Source organism: Mizuhopecten yessoensis, unplaced genomic scaffold (genome assembly GCF_002113885.1).
Source record: "Mizuhopecten yessoensis strain PY_sf001 unplaced genomic scaffold, ASM211388v2 scaffold10529, whole genome shotgun sequence".
Classification (NCBI taxonomy): Eukaryota; Metazoa; Mollusca; class Bivalvia; order Pectinida; family Pectinidae; genus Mizuhopecten; species Mizuhopecten yessoensis.
The window spans coordinates 361,823-386,039 of NW_018408592.1; the positions used below are offsets into that span (position 1 = coordinate 361,823).

The 24,217-nt window shown below is 34.9% G+C and overlaps 2 protein-coding genes across 3 annotated transcripts in view; both read right to left on the reverse strand.

The window, feature by feature from the left end:
- Positions 1-212: 212 nt before the first annotated feature.
- On the reverse strand, positions 213-9,174 carry LOC110460979 (ATP synthase subunit gamma, mitochondrial-like). Its single transcript, XM_021514233.1, has 7 exons — positions 9,082-9,174; positions 6,962-6,996; positions 4,836-4,967; positions 4,350-4,551; positions 2,885-3,028; positions 1,748-1,968; positions 213-564 (listed from the first exon to the last, which is right to left on the reverse strand). The coding sequence occupies exons 1-7, from the start codon at positions 9,117-9,119 to the stop codon at positions 464-466; spliced, it is 873 nt and encodes a 290-aa protein (XP_021369908.1). The 5' UTR covers positions 9,120-9,174; the 3' UTR covers positions 213-463.
- Positions 9,175-18,568: 9,394 nt separating this feature from the next.
- LOC110460963 (sortilin-like) overlaps positions 18,569-24,217 on the reverse strand; it is a 36,286-nt gene continuing 30,637 nt past the window's right edge. For both annotated transcript variants that reach the window (XM_021514206.1, XM_021514205.1), the window contains 4 exons: positions 23,498-23,610; positions 22,602-22,719; positions 20,897-21,016; positions 18,569-20,147 (listed from right to left, as the gene is read on the reverse strand). In XM_021514206.1, the coding sequence (XP_021369881.1) occupies positions 20,133-20,147; positions 20,897-21,016; positions 22,602-22,719; positions 23,498-23,610 (366 nt within the window). In that variant the 3' untranslated portion in view covers positions 18,569-20,132. The remainder of the gene's footprint in view (positions 20,148-20,896; positions 21,017-22,601; positions 22,720-23,497; positions 23,611-24,217) is intronic.

A 24,217-nucleotide genomic window follows, 5' to 3' on the forward strand; every position in this document is an offset into this window, starting at 1 on the left:
ACCCAAAGCACTTGGTCAAAGTCACTTATAACCCGAAGCTTTATATAGGACTTATCCACTTCCTTATCTAGACGCTTCTTCATATGGTTAGGGTCAGGGTTTTTAAGGTGCTGTTATCGATTAGAACATAAATTGTTAGTTTGAGTTGTTGGGTTTTATCATTGTCAGTGGGTTAAGACAAGATAGTTACCTGAAGAACAATGTAACACAAGTAAATATACTCTCAACTTTACTTCATAAGGTTTTTCCACAAATAAACTTTTGCTCTTTTTTCCTGTCAACACATCACACATTTAAATAAATGTTTATAGACAAAATTCCAGCACTAGTTGAATGTGTTAACTTTCTAGTAGTTTCTCTGCTGCTGATCCTCCATTTGCACAGAAATTATCACACTACTTCGAAGTGGTAGACTAAACACAATTAAAATCATTGAAGATACGTTGGTACTGGTTTACTGTCGTTAAAGAGCAGCGGCACCCGAGATGATTTCAATGAGTTCCCTGGTGATGACAGCCTGTCTAGTTCTGTTGAAGGTCAGGGTCAGTTTATCGATCATTTCACCTGCACAGAAAAATAGAGGTAACAATTACAGATGGACTTCACAACAAACTGGGGGATATAAGTTCAATGAAATTAGCAATCATGCCAACCAGATTTATTCACACTTTGACTAACCAGATTTATTCACATTTTGACTAACCTGAAAGATTTTGTGGATATATCAGAAATAATATTACTCCAAACCTAGGAGCTGCATGACATAGGTTTTCAATTTAAGACAAGGGTGCATGATAAATCTGGCAAGATTCTGTCATCTTACATCATGAATGGGATAGCATCAAACGACTTTCGTAACAATACACATAATGGGTTATGGCAACAAGACACAAGACACTGCTCTCCAGATTTATAGGTATTCTTTTATTATTTAAAAACAAAGTTTTGAAATAAACTAGAAATTTAACTTGATCGATAATTAATATAACATTTTGAGATATGGGATAAGAACAATCTTTATGCGGGAATATTTCACCCTCATTATTATAAGTGTGTACATTAGGATAATGAATTCTCTGTTGTAATACTCATATACCACATACATACATATTAAACTACAAATGAGTTATCCTTAAGGTAGAGGGTCCCACTGCTTCAGTTATTACCATGAGGAAGATTTCCACTTTGGTTATTTTGACATGGAGTAATCTACTATTATAAAAAGATTAACCCTTTCACCCCTATGCAACTTTAGTGGACTCTACCATGCTTTGATCTGGACGAGTCCATATGGTCTGCAGTGGTGAAAGGGTTAAGTAACCAAAAGGAATTTTAAAGTAACTTTCCCCGTCAAGTTATGTTTATTATTGAATACTTCTTCCGAAAAGGACTTGAAGTAATATTTTACAATAGCGACTATGGTAATTATAAAGTTTAAATTGTTGCTACCCTTTACCTTAAGCTCTCTGGAGTTTTAACTCAGGCGAACTAAGTAATTCATTTTAGTTAGAATTTTGGACTCTACTTCTCCAACCATTGATTTATCAGTACTTTTCAAAGACCCGTTATGTTTTAACTCAACCTTCTGAGCAAGGAATTCTAATGGGTTTTAGGGTTTTTAAGAGACATTTGATATTTTACACAAAATATGATTTACAAAGTGAAAGACCAGACAGGTAGGGTTGGGAATCCTGAAGCTCCCCTCAAACATCTTCCAATGACACCGTATCACAACATTCATACACACCTGCGTTTTTGCTGGCAGCGTCCATGGCCGTCATCCTGGAGCTCTGTTCACTACAGGCAGATTCCTTCAATCCGTAATAGATTAAATTAGCCATGGAAAACTCGTTGTAACAGGCCAGGGTTGTCTGATCCAGACTGTCATACAAGGAGATGTTTTTCGCATTAGCTACTGTATCGGCTGTAAATAATGGTAGCTCTGATGTCTTGTAGGAAACAACCGTTCTGAAATACAAAACCAGCAAAATACAAAATCTTCAACAGATAAAAGAGTGAATAGATCTGCAGAGAACTAGAGGACCAATGGGCCTGTTTCGCTTGCCTGTTATTCAATGTTGTTCATAAACACATCTCACATTCATGACTATAAAGTGGGTCAAGAACTAATTTATCTTTAACAAATTTGATAGCAGGCAAGTTAACCTGAAATGCCCCAAGATTTAACTTCAGGGGCTTTCAAAGTTTGTCACAGTCATATATTTGAACAACAGTTTTATTATCCCAGCAAGGTACAGGACAAATATCACTTTTTCAGGTCTTGGGGACCTCCACAGTTTACACCTGTTACCATGAAAGGTCACTTAATCTTTCTTAATTATAATTATATAGAATACTTCGATAAATTGACCTTAGGTTTAAGATTGTACTGGTGATGTGTGTAATTATTGCATTACATTCAATATATATAGGATCTTAAATGAGTTTTCATTTCATATGAGATTTGATGAAACAAGTCTTAGGAGTCTGCGAGACGAATTTCATAAAAGCTCATATGAAATGAAAACAAATTTAAGATAGTTTTTATCACATAATTCGGAAAACTTACATTTTGACAGGTTTTAAAGCCAAAATGTACAGGGCTTAATCAAACGGAAACAGCCATTTTGTTGCGCCATTCACAATTCATGACGTCACGTCATTGTCCATATTATGACGCCACTATCGATTTCTGACTGGCACAGCCAATGAAAAACGCTCCAGGGTATATTACACTAGTGACATATGTAAAAATATTACACGGGCGAATTCACTGGATAACAGGCCGATTATGTGATAAATTGTTTATATGTTTCACAGTGTCTCTACTTGGCCGTGTAAGATGATATGGTGTGCGAATATTGAGGAAAAGATTAAGTCTTACTTGAAAGTGTTGTAATACATATTGGCTACATCAAATTTGAATCCGGAGTCCAGGATGGATTGAGCTACTGTAGCAGCATCTTTAAAAACGGGTGGTGTCTTTCCAATATCATTAAATGACAGCAACATGTTGTTAGCAAAAGGCCTGTAAAAGTAAGTGTATAAATTGCCATACAATAATCATAATGTTGAAATCCTTATATAAAGTATACTTAATAGAATTTACTTGGAAACTATTACTTTTGAAAGAACAATTTTTTTTTTTTCATTGCAGATTGCTGTTAAAAAAGTAGCTGACGATGTCAAGGAGTTATACTGCTTTTTGTCGATTTTTTCAATCATGCAATCCAACAGTTAACAATATTCATCCAATATTCAGTTCCAGAATCAATGATAAACATTTTTTATTTCATAAATCAATATGTGGTACAGATCCAGGACAGAGATTACCAAACATCCCCAGTTATATTTGATAGCATTTTTAGATACTAACATCCCCAGGTATATTTGACAACATTTTTAGATACTAACATCCCCAGTTATATTTGATAACATTTTAGATACTAACATCCCCAGGTATATTTGATAACATTTTAGATACTAACATCCCCAGTTATATTTGTTAACATTTTAGATACTAACATCCCCAGTTATATTTGATAACGTTTTCAGGTATTAACACCCCAGTTATATTTGAAAACATTTTTAGATACTAACATCCCCATTTATATTTGATAACATTTTAGATACTAACATCCCCAGTTACATTTGATAACATTTTAGATACTAACATCCCCAGTTATATTTGATAACATTTTCAGGTATTAACTCCTGAGGGTTATAATAGGTAGTATTTTCAGGTATTAAATCCTGAGGGTTATAATAGGTAGTATTTTCAGGTATTAACTCCTGAGGGTTATAATAGGTAGTATTTTCAAGTATAAACTCCCCAGTTATCTTTTATGATATTTTCAGTTACTAGCTTCTTGGAGCATATATTTAATGACATTTTCATGTATTAACTCCACAGTTATATATACAAAAAAAGTTGCCTTTCAATACTAACATCCCCAGTTATATTTGATAGCATTTTTCAATGTATTAAATGTATTGACTCCACACTTATATATACACAAAAAAAGTTGCCTTTCAATGTTAAAATCAGGATATTTTATCGGTTTTTATCTATCATAAAAGAAAACTTGTAAATTACTTCAAGAGAATTCTTACACATATCTATGTTCTATTTTATAAATAACTTCTTCCATTATTGCTTTATAATCAATCAAATTTTCTCCAGTATATTTCACTACAGTAGAGAAAAAAAAAATTATACAGTTAACTTAGTATTTAGATTGGCAATTAGGTTCTGGGACGAAACAAATATAGCGAATATATCATGAAAAAAATAAAACTTTTGTCTTGAGAATCTCTACAGCATACTTAAGATTATAAGGTACACCTACTTATGAAGAATGGCCTTAGCCTTATCTCCCACCAGCACAAGCTTGGCATCTTTAGCAACACTTGCATCACCCATTTTTGTCCTGATGGTCTTAGCAATGCTTGAGTGACAAGCACCACACAGTCCTCTGTCTGATGTCAAGGCCAAGAAGACCTGAGCGTTACCACCTTCTGGAACTGTTACTTCAGCATGTTCATAGAAAGCTAGAAAAATTGAACAAAACATTTTCATTTCTACTTGTTGAAAATAGGGTTTCATTATGTATTTGAACGTTCAGTAAAAGTAACAAGTGTAATACAAACACAAAACCCTGGAAAATTTGATCATTCTTCCTTTTAAAGCAATTTTTACCATCCTAAATTCATATGCTTTTTTTCCAAGTACCGGTACAATATTTTAAGATGAATCAGTGATGTTTACAGAACAGGTACTCATTTGTTTTTAAGCAAATTTAATTTTCCTAAATGTTCAATACCAATGTACTAACTTTTTGCTCCGTGTCCATACACCCTGGCTGGTTTAAGTTCTCTTTCTGCTTTTGCAAACTTAGCAGCTGACACCATCTTCATAGACTTTGTGATCTTCTGGATGTTCGTGATCGACTTCAAACGTAATCGAACTGAAAATGAAATGCAATTCTTATAAAGGATTTAATGTGGTTATAGTACCTTCAGTGTTTCATTTATGTACATATCCGCGTAAACTTATCCATTTAGAAAGCACCACTACCACACTACAGGAATATTCTGGAGGGTCAGTCAGACGGTAACAGGTCATCTCGACACTTGGAGAGTTCGGCACTTACAGTTCAAGACACCTCAGCACTTTTTCGGGTCACCTCAGCATTTTTACTGGGTCACCTCAGCATTTTCACTGGGACACCTCAGCACTTTTTCGGGTCACCGCAGCATTTTCACTGGGACACCTCAGCACTTTTTCGGGTCGCCTCAGCATTTTCACTGCGACACCTCAGCACTTTTTCGGGTCACCTCAGCATTTTCACTGGGACACCTCAGCATTTTCACTGGGACACCTCAGCACTTATCAGTATTTTTTCGGTAATATTCATGTTATATACATCACGATAAACTTGGAAAATTTTATTTAATGTCCATGTTATATAAATATACGTCACGATATCCTTAGAAAACTTTATTTAATGATTATAATTATATGTAACATCTTTACGGGCCATTATTCATTGTTAATATGCTATCTTTATGGCCCGTTTTTCTGATTATAATTTCAAAATGAAATAAAAACAAGCTTAGTAGTTATAATGCTTCCATGCCTCTGTGACAAACAATAAATTATAACTTATAGTTAAGTGTTGTGTAAATATGTGTACAGTCAGGCCTTCCAGACAAAAAAATCTAACAAGGGTTTGCAATAAGTCAATGAAGTATAGTTTCTTTAAATATTGTTGATGAATTATTGTGATGCAGGGATCAACACCAAAACTAGTCCGCTAGTCCTGGACTAGTAGATTTAAGCAAGGACTAGTGACTCACCTAACCTAACTGGTCCTTTAGACTTGTGAAAAATATGATTATAAAATAAAAACATTCCCTTTGAAAATTTAGAAAACCGTTCAAAATAAGATATATTGCATGATAATTGTCAAAATTTTCCTCAAACTTCACCACATATTAAGTCCCCTCCAGTCGATAACTTTTGATGTTCTGTGCAGTAGTTCGTGATGTTTCCTTATCAGGCAATCTTGGACTAGTTACATTGATGAAGGACTAGTAAATAATTTATTCAACTTGTCCTGTCGACGACCAAGCCAAAAAAGTAAGTGTCTTACCAATACCCTGGTTATGTGATTAATTTTCATCCGCTTATATAATTACTACAGGAAATATGATGGTGGTCGGATTCCACAAATGACATACCAGTTTCAACACGTTATTCCCCTTTGAACATATTATCACAAATTACGATAACACTAAATACCAACTAAAGATTCAGGGATATCAGATTCAACAACTTTTAAAAACATTAGAACTGGATTCTGGAAATGATTAAGTACCGACTTGTCTTCAAAAAGTGTCAAGGTAACCAAGTTCCTAAAATAAAAGTGCCAAGGTAACCAAGTGCCGAAAATATAAGTGCCAAGACAGTGTCCAAGTACCGACTTCACCAGGTGTCAAGGTGCCAGACACTGGGACGGATGCCCTGGGCACAAATTTTAGCAAAAATGGTATAATATTGTAATATGTTGTTTTCACAAGATACAAGTTTACTGCATATATACGTCTGGTGTTACTGTAAATGTGTATCAGTAGCAATCCATTTTCGTTGGGAGTGAAAGGTTGGTAACTTTGAATGGAAAATGATGAAATTTTCAAAACGTCTTTCGGGATATCGCCGGACTACTCACTAGTCTGACACACAGACAAGAACCAAACACCAGTATTTAACAGGTGTCAGATTATCAGTGTTTATCGTTTGTACATATGCCCCCTATCACAAGAAATGTATAACACCCAGTCAAATCGGAGAGAAAAAAAGGGTTCTTAAAAAAACATTGCTTATGCTCTGACCATTGTATCTTTCTCTAATGTTATATATGTTTGTAACACATATTTTGAAAAAAAGAAATGTACTTACTTTCCTTCAATGTCGCCATTCCACGCACTTGCGTGCTAAAAAAGAAAGCATCTCACAGTTGAATGATATAGTATATAGTTTGCAAATGATAGTATCTTCTCTTCTTGTCAATAAATAATTGTCTTCTGAAATTGCTTAATGTCAATTGTCAACTAAAAGCTTTTGTATGTAAAAGTATTTTAACATGGTCCTACTTCTATAACATAAAAGGCCGCTGGTCAGCCTTTTTTCTTACAGATATGATTTTGCCAATTGCGACCTGTCAAAAGTATCTTGCCGTGTGAACTTCTAACACTGTTGGAGTAACATGGTCCCTGAGGTAATGGGTTGTTTCGCACTAAATCTGTTTGCCCTTAAATCTTATTTTTTAAATTTATACACTAATCAGGTTAGGGAAAACCACCAACTTGCGTATAATACGCAAACTCGCCTATTATACGGGGTTCAGTTGTTTCGGTACTTGGTAGTTTCGGTACTTCAAAAAGAAGATGTTTCGGTACTTTATGTAAGTCGTTTCGGTACCTATATTTAAGTTGTTTCGGTACTATTATTATTATTAATTAAACATGTTATATATATGTCCTGCTATACTTAGAAATTATTAATTAAACATGTTATATATATGTCCCGCTATACTTAGCTATTTATTTTGTTGAAATATGAATTAAACATGTTATTAAATGTAAAAAACAAGCAAAGACCACTTCAGAAAATCTATTAAAGAAAGATATTGGAAACATGAGCAAATTAAAATAACAAACTGATACAAACATGTGTATTATAGCATAAGTTTGACTCCACACTTAAGAGTTACTTCCCTTGAAGGTATACAGCACGCAAAAAGTGGTGACGTTGACTATAACTTGGTACCAAAATGTGTTTCCCATAAGTACCAAAACGATTTCCATAAGTACCGAAACGACTTTCAGAAGTACCGAAATGACTTTCAGAAGAACCGAAACGACTTTCAGAAATACCGAAATGACTTTCAGAAGAACCGAAACGACTTTCAGAAATACCAAAACGACTTTCAGAAGTACCGAAACGACCGGGTACCTAAACGACCTGAATTCTATTATACGCCAGTTGGAGTATGAATTTGTTACTAAAAATAACCCAGATCGCTTTAACAGTAACTTTTGCAAGATATTATTAAAAATCGCATTAATGTACGACAAGGTAAATAATATTTTGCTAAAAGATGTTTACTGAAAGCGTTGGCTACTTAGAAACTTGATGTAACTTTACCGGAAGTATTGCATCTATTTTTTGTACTTTCCCACATGCAAATAAAGTTTATTTTTGCATTAGTATTATGTTTCATGACTGAATAAATGCGACTTGGACAAACAATTTGAAAAAGTTAAGATTAAAGTTATTTTGGCTATTTTTTAGTAACAAATCCATACCCTATCGGCGTATAATAGGCAAGTTGGCATATTATACGCAAGTTAGTGGTTTTCCAAGACCTGGTAATACAATAATTATTATTCAAATATATCAACTAAACTTATTGATAACTTTCTACATTGGTGTTAGGTATATTTCATGTAGAGAAATATGCAACTGTGTGATTGCAGATTCATCTTTTCACAGCTGCTGTTTGTCCCATTTGGTTGTGCCGACCAGATCATCAAGGAATTATTAATTTAATAAGTCGGGGAAACGACTGCTGGTCTGCAATATTTGATAACAACAGTGTGTAAAATATATATGTTTCATATCCCTACGTATGAAAGACACAATTTTTAACACCCATTTAATCGAAGGAATGCGATTTCCTCTAGCTAATGGGAATATCCATGATGCAGTGATATAGTGTCAAATGTTAGGGCTCCTACCGTTTTTACAACAATCCTTTAACCTGAAACACTGCATCTTTTAATTAATAGTCTACAGGTACGCTCAGGACAATCATCAATCAAACTTTATTATGTGTAACCATACGAATATTGGAAAGGTGAACCCCCCTCCAAATCGAGTTGTTAGAGGTCATGTTGCCGGTAACTCTGACAGCGAGTATAAGCGTGAGTTGGCGATATGTGCATGCGACAGATGGATTCGGAAACACTTATCACTTAACTAGATGTAATAAAATAAAGTAAAACACATAAACAAACCATTGTGGAACGAAAACCTGAGCTGTCCGGGAGAACATGGTGATGGAAGTAGAGTTCTCCAAACCGAGGCTAACCCAAGGTGAAGGACAGAGAAGGGAGATAACTACGACAGGTGCCAGTTCCTATGGTTGCAATCTACAAAATAATATAGGCCTATCGTACGCAAACTGCTTGTGAATTAAAATAAACACCTAGACAATGGCATTGGCCCTCCCTTTAAAATTAGAGTAGTTGTTTTTGTGACAAATCAAATGTTCTGTACATTTAACTTAAATAATAACAAATTAATGGTAAATATACACTGTATGCTGAACTGAATGTAGAACCCGCCAAAATACAAAGGTACACAGATTTTATTCTCGATTTCACTTCTGACGAATTAAGGTTTTAAATCATTTGACAATCAGCTACATAAAAGAAAAACACATTTTAAACTACAAAATTTCATACTAGAAAGACGATTAGATAGAAATCTGCTAACTAAAAGATTTATAAAATGTATACGTTTCTGAATGTATGGTCAAAGGATTTTTGAGAATATTACGCACACTTTCCATGTCATTTATCAGAGACGTATACACTATGGCTTTATCTGTCTCTGCATTAATGAATTCTAAAATATCGCCATTTTAGCTCTATATATCTGTTGTCATTGTTATGTAATACTATAATCTTGAAGTCCTTGACGTCATTTTTCTGATCCTTTGACGGCATCACTGACACTGTCATATCAGTCTAAATATGGTATTCGTGTGATAATACACTCTTCATGACTTTTTAGAGTGAGTATGATATAATACCTACCCAAAAAAGTTATTTAAACTGAGGCAAAGACCCAAATCAATCTATCTATCTATACATCTAAATGGCTTTAATGCGGAGAGGTTAAACTATTCCATTTGGTAGGGATTGATGCTTTAAATGCCTCTATTCCTTGCACCCCGACTGTGATGTCGTTCAGGCAGTGGTTCCAATCTGTACCTGTTCGTACAAAGAATGAGTTTCTGTATTGTTCCGTGTTGCTGTTGGGTATTATGACTGTTCTGTTTTTTGTTCCTGATTTAATTTGGAATTGGCCTTGATGTCTCGCAGTCCTGGAATTTAGTATCTGCTAGGCATTGGTGGAATTTGCTCCTCCACGATTTTATGATAGAATGTTAATCTCTGTTATTTTCGTCTCGATGCTAGTGATGGAAGTTGTAGCTCTTCAAGTAGTTTTACATAAATCCCTCTTCCCTTGTTCTGTAGTCCCTCTGGATAAAACGCGCCACTCGCCGTTGAATACTTTCCAATTTATTAATGTTTGTCTTTATATATGGGTTCCAGATTATGGTTCCGTATTCCATGATGGGTCTGACAATGCATGCTTTCTGTCTTTCTACATGATCTGGAACAGTGTTGTAGATTACGTCGTAGGACGGCCTTAGATTACCTAAGTCCGTGGTCGTAGGAAGCCTAGGGCGGAATTAGATTACCTAAGTCTGTGGTCGTAGGAAGCCTAGGGCGGAATTAGATTACCTAAGTCCGTGGTCGTAGGAAGCCTAGGGCGAAATTAGATTACCTAAGTCCGTGGTCGTAGGAAGCCCAGGGCGGAATTAGATTACCTAGGTCCGTGGAAGCCAAGGGCGGAATCAGATTACCTAAGCCTGTTGTCGTAGGAAGCCTAGGTCAGCATTAGATTAGTCCGTGGTCGTAGGAAGCTTAGGTCGGCATTAGATTAGTCCGTGGTTGTAGGAAGCCTAGGACGGCATTAGATTACCTAGGTCCGTGGTCGTAGGAAGCCTAGAGCGAAATTAGATTACCTAAGCCTGGGGTCGTAGGAAGCCTAGAGCGAAATTAGATTACCTAAGCCTGGGGTCGTAGGAAGCCTAGGGTGGAATTAGATTAGTCCGTGGTCATAGGAAGCTTAGGACGGCATAAGATTAGTCCGTGGTCGTGGGAAGCCTAGGACGGAATTAGATTAGTCCGAGGTCATAGGAAGCTTAGGACGGCATAAGATTAGTCCGTGGTCGTGGGAAGCCTAGGACGGAATTAGATTAGTCCGAGGTCATAGGAAGCTTAGGACGGAATTAGATTAGTCCGAGGTCATAGGAAGCTTAGGACGGCATAAGATTAGTCCGTGGTCGTGGGAAGCCTAGGACGGAATTAGATTAGTCCGTGGTCGTAGGAAGCCTAGGTCAGCATTAGATTAGTCCGTGGTCGTAGGAAGCTTAGGACGGCATAAGATTAGTCCGTGGTCGTAGGAAGCCTAGGGCGGAATTAGATTAGTCCGTGGTCGTAGGAAGCCTAGGGCAGAACTGGCCTTTTTTTTGTAATGCCAGCTATATGTTCTTTCCATTTCATATCCCCTGATAATTCAGAGGCGTAGTAAACATTTTTCGGAGTGTATGCTTTCACATTGATCCACAAACATTTACATCAAAACCCATTGATCCACTAACATTTACATCAAAACCTATTGATCCACAAACATTAACATCAAAGACCACTAATCCACTAGCATTTACATCAAAACCCATTGATCCACTAATATTAACATCTAAACCCATTGATCCACTAATATTAACATCAAAACCCATTGATCCACTAACATTTACATCAAAACCCATTGATCCACTAACATTAACATCAAATATCACTAATCCACTAACATTTACATCAAAACCGATTGATCCACCAACATTAACATCAAAACCCATTGATCCACTAACATTTATATCTAAACCCATTGATCCACTAACATTTACATCAAAACCGATTGATGCACTAACATTAACATCAAAACCCATTGATCCACTTACATTAACATTTAAACCCATTGATCCACTAACATTAAATCAAAATCCATTGATCCACTAACATTTATATCTAAACCCATTGATACACTAACATTTACATCAAAACCCATTGATCCACTAACATTTACATCAAACCCAATTGATCCACAAACATTTACATCAAAACGCATTGATCCATTTACATTAACATTTAAACCCATAGATCCACTAACATTAAATCAAAATCCATTGATCCACTAATATTTACATCAAAACCCATTGATACACTAACATTAACATCAAAATCCATTGATCCACTAACATTTACATCAAAACCCATTGATACACTAACATTAACATCAAAACCCACTGATCCACTAATATTTACATCAAAACCCATTGATCCACTAACATTTACATCAAAACCCATTGATCTACTAATATTTACATCAAAACCCATTGACCCACTAACATTAACATCAAAACCCATTTATCCACTTACATTAACATCAAAACCCACTGATCCACTAATATTTACATCAAAACCTATTGATCCACTAACATTTACATCTAAACCCATTGATCCACTAATATTAACATCAAAACCCATTGACCCACTAACATTTACATCAAAACCCATTGACCCACTAACATTAACATCAAAACCCATTGTTCCACTTACATTAACATCAAAACCCATTTATCCACTTACATTAACATCAAAACCCACTGATCCACTAATATTTACATCAAAGCCCATTGATCCACTAACATTTACATCAAAACCCATTGATCCACTTACATTAACATCAAAACCCATTTATCTACTAACTGCATTTATCAACTGGAAGTTTCATCGTCATTATTAACAGGACGATGGATGTTCTTGAGTAGTCATATATTATGATTATAAAGAATGGACATGTCCTCAGATACATGCCAATGACACAACCAGTGGCGTAGCAAACATTTTTCGGATAGTATGCTTTCACAGCTGGAAATGAATTCTACTTAGCCCCAAACGTAACCTCCCGTGTTCTTGGAACTCATTTATGTCCGATTATAAATTTTTGTATTTCTTTCCCTTTTTTTGATTGTTGCGGACGATCCTTATTACCACAGAATTAGATTATCTAAGTCCGTGTTATTACTCATAAAAAATATATATATATATATGTTATCTTTTTTTTTGAAAATTTTAGTGTATGCTCGAGCATACAAGCATACATATATGCTACGCCACTGTAATTGTAATCCTAGGTATGGATTTGTCTGTAGGTGATCTAAGTCGTGTCTATTAATTTTATTTATTATACCTCTACTTTATTTACTCTATATAAAAGTAATTGGTTAAATCGAATATATCCCCACTTTTGCCTGACTGTGTTTTAGTCCTGTGTGTTAGTCTGGGAACTAAAGCACACCTACACTCGAGTGTTTCCGCCGAGCCAATCAGGCGAGAGGTGGGCGGAGCTTGTTACCGAACTCGGAAGCAAGCACGAGGTGGGCGGAGCTTGTTACCGAACTTGGAAGCAAGCGCGAGGTGGGCGGAACTTGCTACCGAACTCGGAAGCATTTGGCTCCATTGCCATCAAAAGGGTAGTTGGGGCGTGAAGCTATACAGCTTATTATGGTTTACAAATATTTTCTAGTTAAAACCATCTCTCCAGTGTGTATCGGTATAATAATACGGTTAAAGTATGGGGTTGAGGGTTATAGCTAGTTTCTGGTGTCCCTTGACCATGCCCATTTCCCACGGCTTTACCTCGGGAAATAGACCTGGTCTCGGGACACCAGAAACTTGCTATATCCCTCAACCCCATACTTTAACTGTATAATAAGCTGGTACGTGTTCTGCTTTTTCTTCTTAATACAAAGAATGAAACATTTTTTTGGCATTAACCCCCCCCTAGGGAAAAGTAGGGGTCCTAGTACTATTCCTTGTGGGACTCCTGAAGTTCTCCTCCTATGGCTACCCGCATCTTTCTGCGAGTTAGGAAGGTTTTTAGCCATTGATGTAGAGGTCCTCTGATCCCATATATAACTCCAGCTTGTGAAGCAGTCTGTCATGGTGAACTGTGTCAAAGGCCTTGCAGAAGTCAAGTATTGCAATTTCCACTCGGTAGGTCGTCAGCGGTGGCATACCTATATAACCGCCAAACCAATGTCAATCGTACGACTTACATTAGAGTATGTCACTAATAGCACTCCTCAGAGTATAGTACAATACACTATTTAATACTAACAGTATTGACTGACTAAATGAGGGATGCTGGACCATGGACGAAAGGTGATTTGAAAAGCCCACCATCTGATCTGATGATGCTGGGCTAAATAGAGAAACAATAACACAAAATAAGTAACATATTTATTGCATACTTTCATCTCACCCTATAGCCAGTGAATTCGACAAGTGTTGTCTGCATTGGTATTAATTTATATAAAATCTATTGAACTTTAGTTACCAAAGATATTTTTTTTTCAACTCACTAACTCTTATGATAATTTAGCAGAACAAAAAAAATGCCAAAATTCTTATCATAACACCTTATGCTTTTCAAAGAAAGGTTATTCCATTAAAGTTAAATGCATAATTTAGGTTAAAGGCGAAAATAATTCCTTTGGTTTCCAAAATTTCTAAGGTGTTAAACAAGAGTTGTAAAATACAAATGATTTATAAAGCATATGATTAAAACCCAGTACAGCAAAATCCCACTCATTACCATCAGCAAGAAGAGTTAGGGTAATTTATGATATAAAACTGTTTATGAAACGTCTTCTACAGTAAACATTGCTAAAATGGGACCATCACATGCCACACCTATGGAAACACTGTTGAGATTTCTTCTCTTCCTTAAATACTACGGCAAGTACATGTGATTATAAGGACCATTGAACTAAACTGGAAATGGGAGAGTTTGTTAGAGAAAAAGATTATATTGTGCACGTGTACATACAGATAACAGGTGTATCACAGAAATATTCTATTTTTACTAAAATATTTAACAAAAAAAAAAAAAATGCACCAAGAAACACCCATTACAAATTATAACAAGACTTGGTGGTGAATACCTGTTTTATGATCATATACTTCTTATCAATTACGAAATAATGTTTACCTTGTATATTGCATGATGATGTGCTTTTTGTTTTCTCCCTTGCAAAGATTCAAAATTATTTCAGCAGTATCGATGCTCACTTTCAAATTTGTCATCAATTAACAAATCGGATACAAGGTGCGATGTATAACAGATAATTTAGCATTGAAATCTTCTGAAAGGGAGGTAAATGTGACTTTTCACTGTAAGGTTGCATACACATACACCCTTAAAGTATTTTTTAATTTTTATTTGCATTAGTTTTCACTTGATTTTATTATATCTTCATCAGTTTGGATAGACAGCATTTACTTTATAAGTCTGTCAAAAAGAAGATAAACAATGTGGTTCAGGGTTGATAAATACCACTGTATCGGACAAAATTTAAAATGTAGAATGCACACATTGACCTTACAGAGGATTTACAGCCAAACACAGTACAACATCTGAGGTTTGACATAAACAAAAGGATTCAAGGAAAAAAATACAATACATGCTGGTATATTATATCTACTTTATCATTCTTCAGGAAGACATATTTAATGCTTTCAAAACCAATTTAATGTAAGCTGACACTGAAGTTACAAATAATTCATCCATAAATATTTTGTTTTTGTAAATTCCAATCTTCCCTCAGAGCACGACACCCCATCTCTCACTGCAAAACATCACATGACTTCATTATTACATCACGAAGGAAGTGTTACAACTTTCATTCATTTAAAATGTCTTATAAAAGTACAGGAAAACAGTCTTACTGGTAACATAAATGGTATATCAGGAACACCATTCCTTAGGGACAAATATACCGTTCTGATTAATAGTTAATTCTAATTATTTAATAATTATTTGAAAACTACGGTGCACAGTTGGTGTTTTGAACGGTATCATCATTCAATACATAAACAGTGTTAATACCATCACCACTACGGTATGTATCTATCATCAGAAACTTTAATCATCTGCTAGTGTTAAACAGTGAAATACATGTATCTCAAAATAGCATACTGGGTCCCACTGAAAGTCCTATACATGTATCTCAAAAAAGCATACTGGGTGCCACTGTAAGTCCTAAAAATACATTTCTTCTCCTGCCTCATCTTGAAAGACATATTTTTAATAAGGTCTCTTTATATATTAAATATTTAAATTCTAAGGATTCTTCAGTACGTTTTTGGTATATATTCTAGAAGCCATAAACATTTTGTCGATGAAGATGTGACTACGTACATCTGGAGACAAAAATATAAAATCATGGCAACACAGATAAACACAGATGGATTTCTCTGCCCAGCACAACCTATCCTTATACACTACTGACCACACCTTAAATATTGTTACATTATATACATAGCTGTAAGGACCAGTAAGAGGCCCGAAACAACTGGAATTGTTGACACGCAGTAAAAAAAAAAAACAATATCAAACCACATGACTTGTAACACACATTAAATTTCCTGTGATCAGCACAGGGGCCCCTGTCCTTATAAAACAACATGAACTCTATATGCAGGAAAAGCTTGCTTGTTTAACAAGAGTCTAGGCTTAATATTTTAATATGTACTACATATGTACTGAAATACATCACATTTACTGTATGTCAGTCATTTTCATTGAATTCACGGTGTACATTTTTGCAATATTAATTAAGGATCCCTGTCCCACTGCACTGTGTTTTTTTGTATACACAATAACCTCCCCTTATCTTCCATTTGGATATAACTGTTTAACTGTAGCATAGTTGGACCACAACACTTCCGTTGCCTCGGTAGCTCAATCAGTTAGAGCTTTAGTAAATCAATCTGAAAGTCAAGGGTTCGAATCTCTGTCTAATCTAACCCCCTCTGAATTTTTACACTCAGAATATATTTTGTGTATTTCCTCCTTATTATTTTTCATTAAAGTCCCTCAAGGTATAGTTTTCTTTTCAGAAATGATTTATCCAAGGTGTGGTCAGGCCGGAAAAGTCTGTTTCCAACACATAGTTACAATTTTTTGCAGTGGTACTGGGATCCTTAAGCTATGTATCACTACCAACACCAGTTAACTTTACCAAAGGGAAACTAGCTAACACCTGTTATACCAATGACGGGATCATCACAAATTGTTCATGATTAGGGTCAATATACTACAAAACAGTCACTAAATACCTTCCAGTCTAACTCACAAATAACAGTCATTGGTATGGCATACTTATTGGGTTTGTGCAACGACAACATTTGTTTCATTGAAAATGTACAAAATGATTTCATCAGTGCGCTAAGTAATGAACAGTAGTTAACCCATTCACCCCTAAAGCCACATTTGAACCTTACCAAATCAAAGACTGGGCAGGTCCATTTTAAATATGTAGGGGTAAATTAGCTAAAGGTATAACAAAACAGGAATACCAGCTCCCACTTCCACACAACTCGTTAACACAGAAATCATAATTAAATGCATTTCATTCAGTCTTGTTAGGGTTAAACAACAATGATATGTACATATGACAATTTTATTGCAACAAATACAAAAACTCAAACCAAAGTCCCCTCTAAAAGTAAAAATATAATCATACCGCCAGGCTTATTTATATTGTACAGTCGGATTGGGTCGGTGTCCAACATGTGATTTAGAGGTAAATAAGGACAGAAACAAAATCTTTGTGAGCACATGTACACAGTATAAATAATGGTTTAAAATAAATAGGTCAAGATATATATAGATAACACACAAAAAGATAAGGTATAGCAAAAGAACTAAAGCAGCTCAAACCCACTCACAAGGATATACTCTTTGCACACTTTTCTTTAAACTAACTTATTGTTCAGAAATATTCGAGCACTTTTTCCAACAATACTACCCATCAATAAAGTTCCAGTGTTGCCTGTGAACCTGAACAGCTTCACTGTCGTATAGAAAATAAAAAGCCATGCAAACCATTTTGATAAAAAAAAAATTGGTACAAAACTTTGAGCAAATAAACAACTGACTAATTAAGAGGAAAGATTATTAAATACACTAAATCTGTGTCTGTTTAATCATTATCAGACTGTTTCATACTGCAAACATGTGGGTACTCCATGACTGCATCCTCAAAATTAGATTATGAGGAGGAAACGGTTTTAAATTGATTTTGTTTAACAGCTGTCATTTAAGGATGTGAGGTTGATGCAATGGAAGTTGATATATATTTAGTTGACATACAGTATATAATATTTATACAGTATATAATATTTAAACAGTATATAATATTTATACAGTATATAATATTTAAACAGTATAATATTTATACAGTAAATAATATTTAAACAGTATATAATATTTATACAGTATATACTATTTATACAGTATATAATATTTAAACAGTATATAATATTTATACAGTATATAATATTTATACAGTATATAATATTTAAACAGTATATAATATTTATACAGTATATAATATTTATACAGTATATACTATTTATACAGTATATAATATTTAAACAGATAGGACTTAACATTTTACATGTATGTGTATGTTTTCTCAAAAGCAAAACGATAAGCATATAAGAAAGCCAAAGGCCTGGGGTTAAGCATACTTCTTTAATCTTTTCCTGTAGAAGAACCATGGACTGAGGACTGATAGTTTGATGACACCAGGAGATATACCCAACAACACATGGCATCAGCCTACATCCAGAGCTGAGGCAATGTAAGATTGAAACTAGAAAGGCATGAGATCAAAATCAGAAACAAGACACATTAAACAGAAAACAACAACAACACACACAAAAGTTGATCAAATAATGGGACATATATATGTCCCTTGTACAACATGGAAGTAAAGCGATTATGTGTCAAAATGAACATACATGTATCTTAATCCTTGAGAATTTAACTCACAAGTTGTATTCAGGTCTCACACAACTAAAGCAGCCGTGGCTAGACCACTATGAGGTCAAGGTCACAAATAAAAGGAAACTGCATAAAATCACATGTTATGTCATGTTGTCCAGGATTTGAATGGCACAAAAGTCATTTCAAGAATGTTTAGTAAAGGAATTAATCGTTTTACCATTTAAGCTGGTGTCACCTAAACAACCATTGATTACATCTATCAATGACTGTTTAAGTATCATGTATCAAAATTTAGAAACCATTATTCTGTCCAATATTTTCAGGCTCCTGCCATTATATAAGCACAAAATGGTTTTCTAGATTTTAGTATGGGCTTGATCAGTAAGAAACACATTTTAGTTGTGGGAGGCAGTCCCTGGATTATTATGGCCAACTTCATATAGCACATATTTGTACATATTTGGTAAAACATAAGAAATGGTATACAGCTACATATAATTCTGTGGTTACAAAGGTCAAATTGGACTGTAAACAGTTCAAACAAAACATGAATTTACAAACCCACAACAAAATATTAAACAGAAATGAAACAGTCTGTGGATCACAGATAGCTGGTTTGTTCTGAAGAACAACACTTCCCGTCCACAACCACTGTACCCTTTTAACAGAGAACTGAAATAGTGTGCCTTACCTGTGTTAACCCCAGAGGGGCCTGTCCCTAGAAAGAGCCTCAAAGGAGCACTGTACTTCTGATATTTATACTGACCGCAGTTTGTTTACATATAAGACCTTCACAACTTCAGATAAAATCTGCTAACTAAGGTGTGGTCTTAATGACAAACATGGGTTTGTCAGTGATAACAATAGGGTACAGTAAGACTGCAATAGCATTACCACATACAAGACATTTCTTGAATAAAAATAAATGATTGCCCAGTTTGAATATCAGTTCACAGCCTTGCTATTGGAATTCTGTTCTTTTACATAGATATTTTCGGTACGAAATAATAAAACCTGCTTTTCTAAAACTCCTCCATTCAAAATTATATATTATGCAGTGACCTTCCAACCTGATCTGTGACTGGGTGAGTATTGTTTTACACAACACCAATGAGACAAAGAACTGTTCCTGAAGATGTACCTGATAAAAAGCTTGTAATGAGATATGTGCTTCGACCTTTAGCAAATAAGCTTTAATGAGATGAAGATTTGACAATAAAATGGTCGGTTTGGGTACAGTGGTAATGGACGCAACTGTCCGAAACTCATTTCCGGTTACCGCCCCCGCCTATCACATGATTACTGGAATGTAGCTCCTCTTGGAAATAGCGAAGTCTATCACAGTCCTTCTTCAGTCAATCATGTCCTACAAGGCAAATGTTATCAATGTTTAGTCAAAGCAGTGTTGTCTACCACATAAATGTTTATACATGTGTTATATAGAACTAAAAGAATATCCAGAGTTAAAATAATCAAATATCCATGGGACTCATTAAAGATCATATCCATGGGACTCATTAAAGATCATATCCATGGGACTCATTAAAGATCATATCCATGGGACTCATTAAAGATCATATCCATGGGAAACATTAAAGATCATATCCATGGGAAACATTAAAGATCATAAGTTCTTAATTACAACTTTGCATAACATTTTCTCTCTCTTGTGATTCTGTAATTGACATACTTTAAAAGTGGAAATTTACATGTGTTGAAGTGTTTGTGTTGTAACTCTTTAAACTGATTGTTGTTCGGAAATTTTTGTGTTTACAATGGTTCCGAAACCTACAGATCTTCACATGTTTACAGTTTGATATTTTTGCCCTAATTTACTTTGACTCAAAAACTGTGAGCAATTCCAGATCTTGAAAATTTCCACTTATACAGTTCACAAGAAAATAAGTACTGCTTCACACTTATTGTACTGTTTTCAGTTTAGACATGATTTCAAATTAAATCGGTGAATAAATACATTTGAATGTACAATACAATTTAACTTAGGTAACTATAAATGAGAAAATTCCATTATCAATAAAACATAGAAACCATAGACTTCGCTACAAAAAGCTTCTCTATACTAAACTAATAAAGTTCTATGAGCCGTCTACTTACTACATCTGAGTCGTCATGGTAAGATTTGAATACATGGCCGTTCCCGGTTTTGGAGTTAGAGGAACCACTATGTGACTTTTTCTTGGTAACATCTTTCTTCACTGCTGGGGAATTCAACTCCTTTTAAAAAAGAACATTTTCAATTCATCATATGATTTGATTGTCCCTACTTTCCATCAAGCACAAGAACTATAAACACAAAATCTGAATAAAAGGAAATGTTTAACAGAAGATTAATGGAAATTGTTATTACCAATGATTCATGATTGTATCTCATAGCATAGTTTAAATAATGAAAATCTAGAATTTCAACCATGTGTAAAATCTTGTCATTTATATTAGTCTTTTTGAATCATTTATGGTTTCCAATATATCAATTTCCACACTTTTTACTTCAATGAACTAAACAGGCTGACTTTTCCCTAGACACAGTAAATTTAATTCAAAAAGGTTTCAAAGATCCCCTATGTAAGACAAGTAAAGATCCCATATGTAAAACAAGTAAAGATCCTCTATGTAAGACAAGTAAAGATCCCCTATGTAAGACAAGTAAAGATCCTCTATGTAATACAAGTTAAGATCCTCTATGTAAGACAAGTAAAGATCCCCTATGTAAGACATGTAAAGATCCCCTATGTAAGACAAGTAAAGATCCTCTATGTAATACAAGTTAAGATCCTCTATGTAAGACAAGTAAAGATCCCCTATGTAAGACAAGTAAAGATCCTCTATGTAATACAAGTTAAGATCCTCTATGTAAGACAAGTAAAGATCCCCTATGTAAGACATGTAAAGATCCCCTATGTAAGACAAGTAAAGATCCTCTATGTAAGACAAGCAAAGATCCCCTATGTAAGACAAGTAAAGATCCTCTATGTAAGACATGTAAAGATCCCCTATGTAAGACAAGTAAAGATCCTCTATGTAATACAAGTTAAGATCCTCTATGTAAGACAAGTAAAGATCCTCTATGAAAGACAAGTAAAGATCCCCTATGTAAGACATGTAAAGATCCCCTATGTAAGACAAGTAAAGATCCTCTATGTAATACAAGTTAAGATCCTCTATGTAAGACAAGTAAAGATCCTCTATGTATGACAAGTTAAGATCCTCTATGTAAGACAAGTAAAGATCCTCTATGTATGACAAGTTAAGATCCTCTATGTAAGACAAGTAAAGATCCTCTATGTATGACAAGTTAAGATCCTCTATGTAAGACAAGTAAAGATCCTCTATGAAAGACAAGTAAAGATCCCCTATGTAAGACATGTAAAGATCCCCTATGTAAGACAAGTAAAGATCCTCTATGTAATACAAGTTAAGATCCTCTATGTAAGACAAGTAAAGATCCTCTATGTATGACAAGTTAAGATCCTCTATGTAAGACAAGTAAAGATCCCCTATGTAAGACAAGTAAAGATCCTCTATGTAAGACATGTAAAGATCCCCTATGTAAGACAAGTAAAGATCCTCTATGTAAGACAAGTAAATATCCTTTATGTACGACTAGTAAATATCCTTTATGTACGACTAGTAAATATCCTCGATCTATCACTACTGTATGCAAAGATTTAATTAAATTTCTAATATTTCTCCTGTTTCTCCTATGAAATCAATGACTGACCAGACTTGTGTTTTTTGGAGTTCCAACCAAAAGAAGTTAAAGGCAACGCAATCAACGATGTTATATGTGTTGAATCTGTACCTCATCATCGGAAGAGTCTTGGTAGACAACAGACTTGGGAGATAGGGCATTTTCAAACTCGTTGTCATAATCTCCTGCCTCAGACTGGTTCAGCAGGGAGTAACGGTATACCACACGGCTGTAAACACACAACAGACATTCCAATGAAACAAACAACTTGATATTAAATACATTTACTGTATACATACTTGTTGAAGCATACTTGAATTGAAGTGCATTATCAAATTCTTACATTTAGCGGTAGATGCATTGACAAATTGGCACCCAAAAAATGTATAGTGTAATAGAAAACAACATGCTAAAACTTTAATAAGCACAACATATTTAAGCGTCATATTTTAAATGCAAAAAGTACTAAAATAAGATAACTACTAACATACTGCATAGGTTTGTTTCTCCTTTCAACAAGTATGTCCTTAATAAAATTGGAGCGGCAAATATGAACTTGCTAAATTTCCTCGTTTCTTTTACTAAGCCAATATTCCAATAACATGTCAGACAAGTGAGGCTATTATTTGCACTAAATATCAAAGCATCATGATTAACAATGTTCCACTCTTTATATTTAAATGTATAGGACAATAAATACCCTTTATTTTATAGAAATTATGAAACAAGTTATATCAACTTATATCAATCACTCTTGTTGGCCCTGATGTTAGTGTGCAGGGGTCTTCATGTGGAAGAAAACATGAGTTACCGTAGATGGCCCACCTGGTGACGCCATACCTTTTCATGTCCATGTGAGGAATCAAACCCTGGCCGACTTGGTGTAATGCGAGTGCACTTTCCGCTGCACCACCCAACCAACCCACAATACTTTCTGTTTACAACTGATCCAGAGTTTGTGTCCCTTGTTTACGAACAATCAAGAATTTTTATAGGACAATACTTACTGTTTTCGAATCATCCAGAGTTTGTATCCGAAGTAGATAGACATAAGAACCACGATAAGGATGACCATCAAAACAATGGCCGCCACCACCGTTCCATTGGTGCCCTTCTTTTCCTGAAATAATGAGCAACATCAGCTAAATGTACTGGTCCAGAAACCATTGGTGATCCTACTGTTACTGTTAAAACTAGGAATTCAAATTTTACTGAATTTCAAAGGAATCCTATTAAATAAAGGTTGTATTGATTTTTCTCCTGGTCATTTAGGTGCAGCACTATATGACTATAATCTTGAAATTTATGTGTAGGATATTATTTATACACTGTACATGCAATTATTATTTAACACAAATTTCAACTAGAGTTTACTTGAATTTCCCTTTAAACTGAAGAAAACTGATAGAACATACACAGATACCCAGTCAGTGACAACAGTCTTATTGGAGTTATAGCGTCTGTCTATGTTAATTAACTTGACCAGAAGACAGCTTTTACTGGAGTTAAAGCGTCTGTCTATGTTAATTAACTTGACCAGAAGACAGCTTTTACTGGAGTTATAGCATCTGTCTATGTTAATTAACTTGACCAGAACAGAGCTTTTACTGGAGTTATAACGTCTGTCTGAGACAACTAACTTGACCAGAAGACAGCTTTTACTGGAGTTATAACGTCTGTCTGAGACAACTAACTTGACCAGAAGACAGCTTTTACTGGAGTTATAA

Bases quoted from the DNA above. Each gene is read 5' to 3' on its own strand.
- LOC110460979 (XM_021514233.1), bottom strand. From the start codon at position 9,119: ATGTTCTCCCGGACAGCTCAGGTTTTCGTTCCACAATG. The intron at 3,029-4,349 runs GTAGGTGTACCT...TTACTTTTACAG, and splicing joins GCTAAGGCCATTCTTCATAA to GCCTTTTGCTAACAACATGT. The intron at 1,969-2,884 runs GTAAGACTTAAT...TTTGTATTTCAG, and splicing joins ATGTATTACAACACTTTCAA to AACGGTTGTTTCCTACAAGA.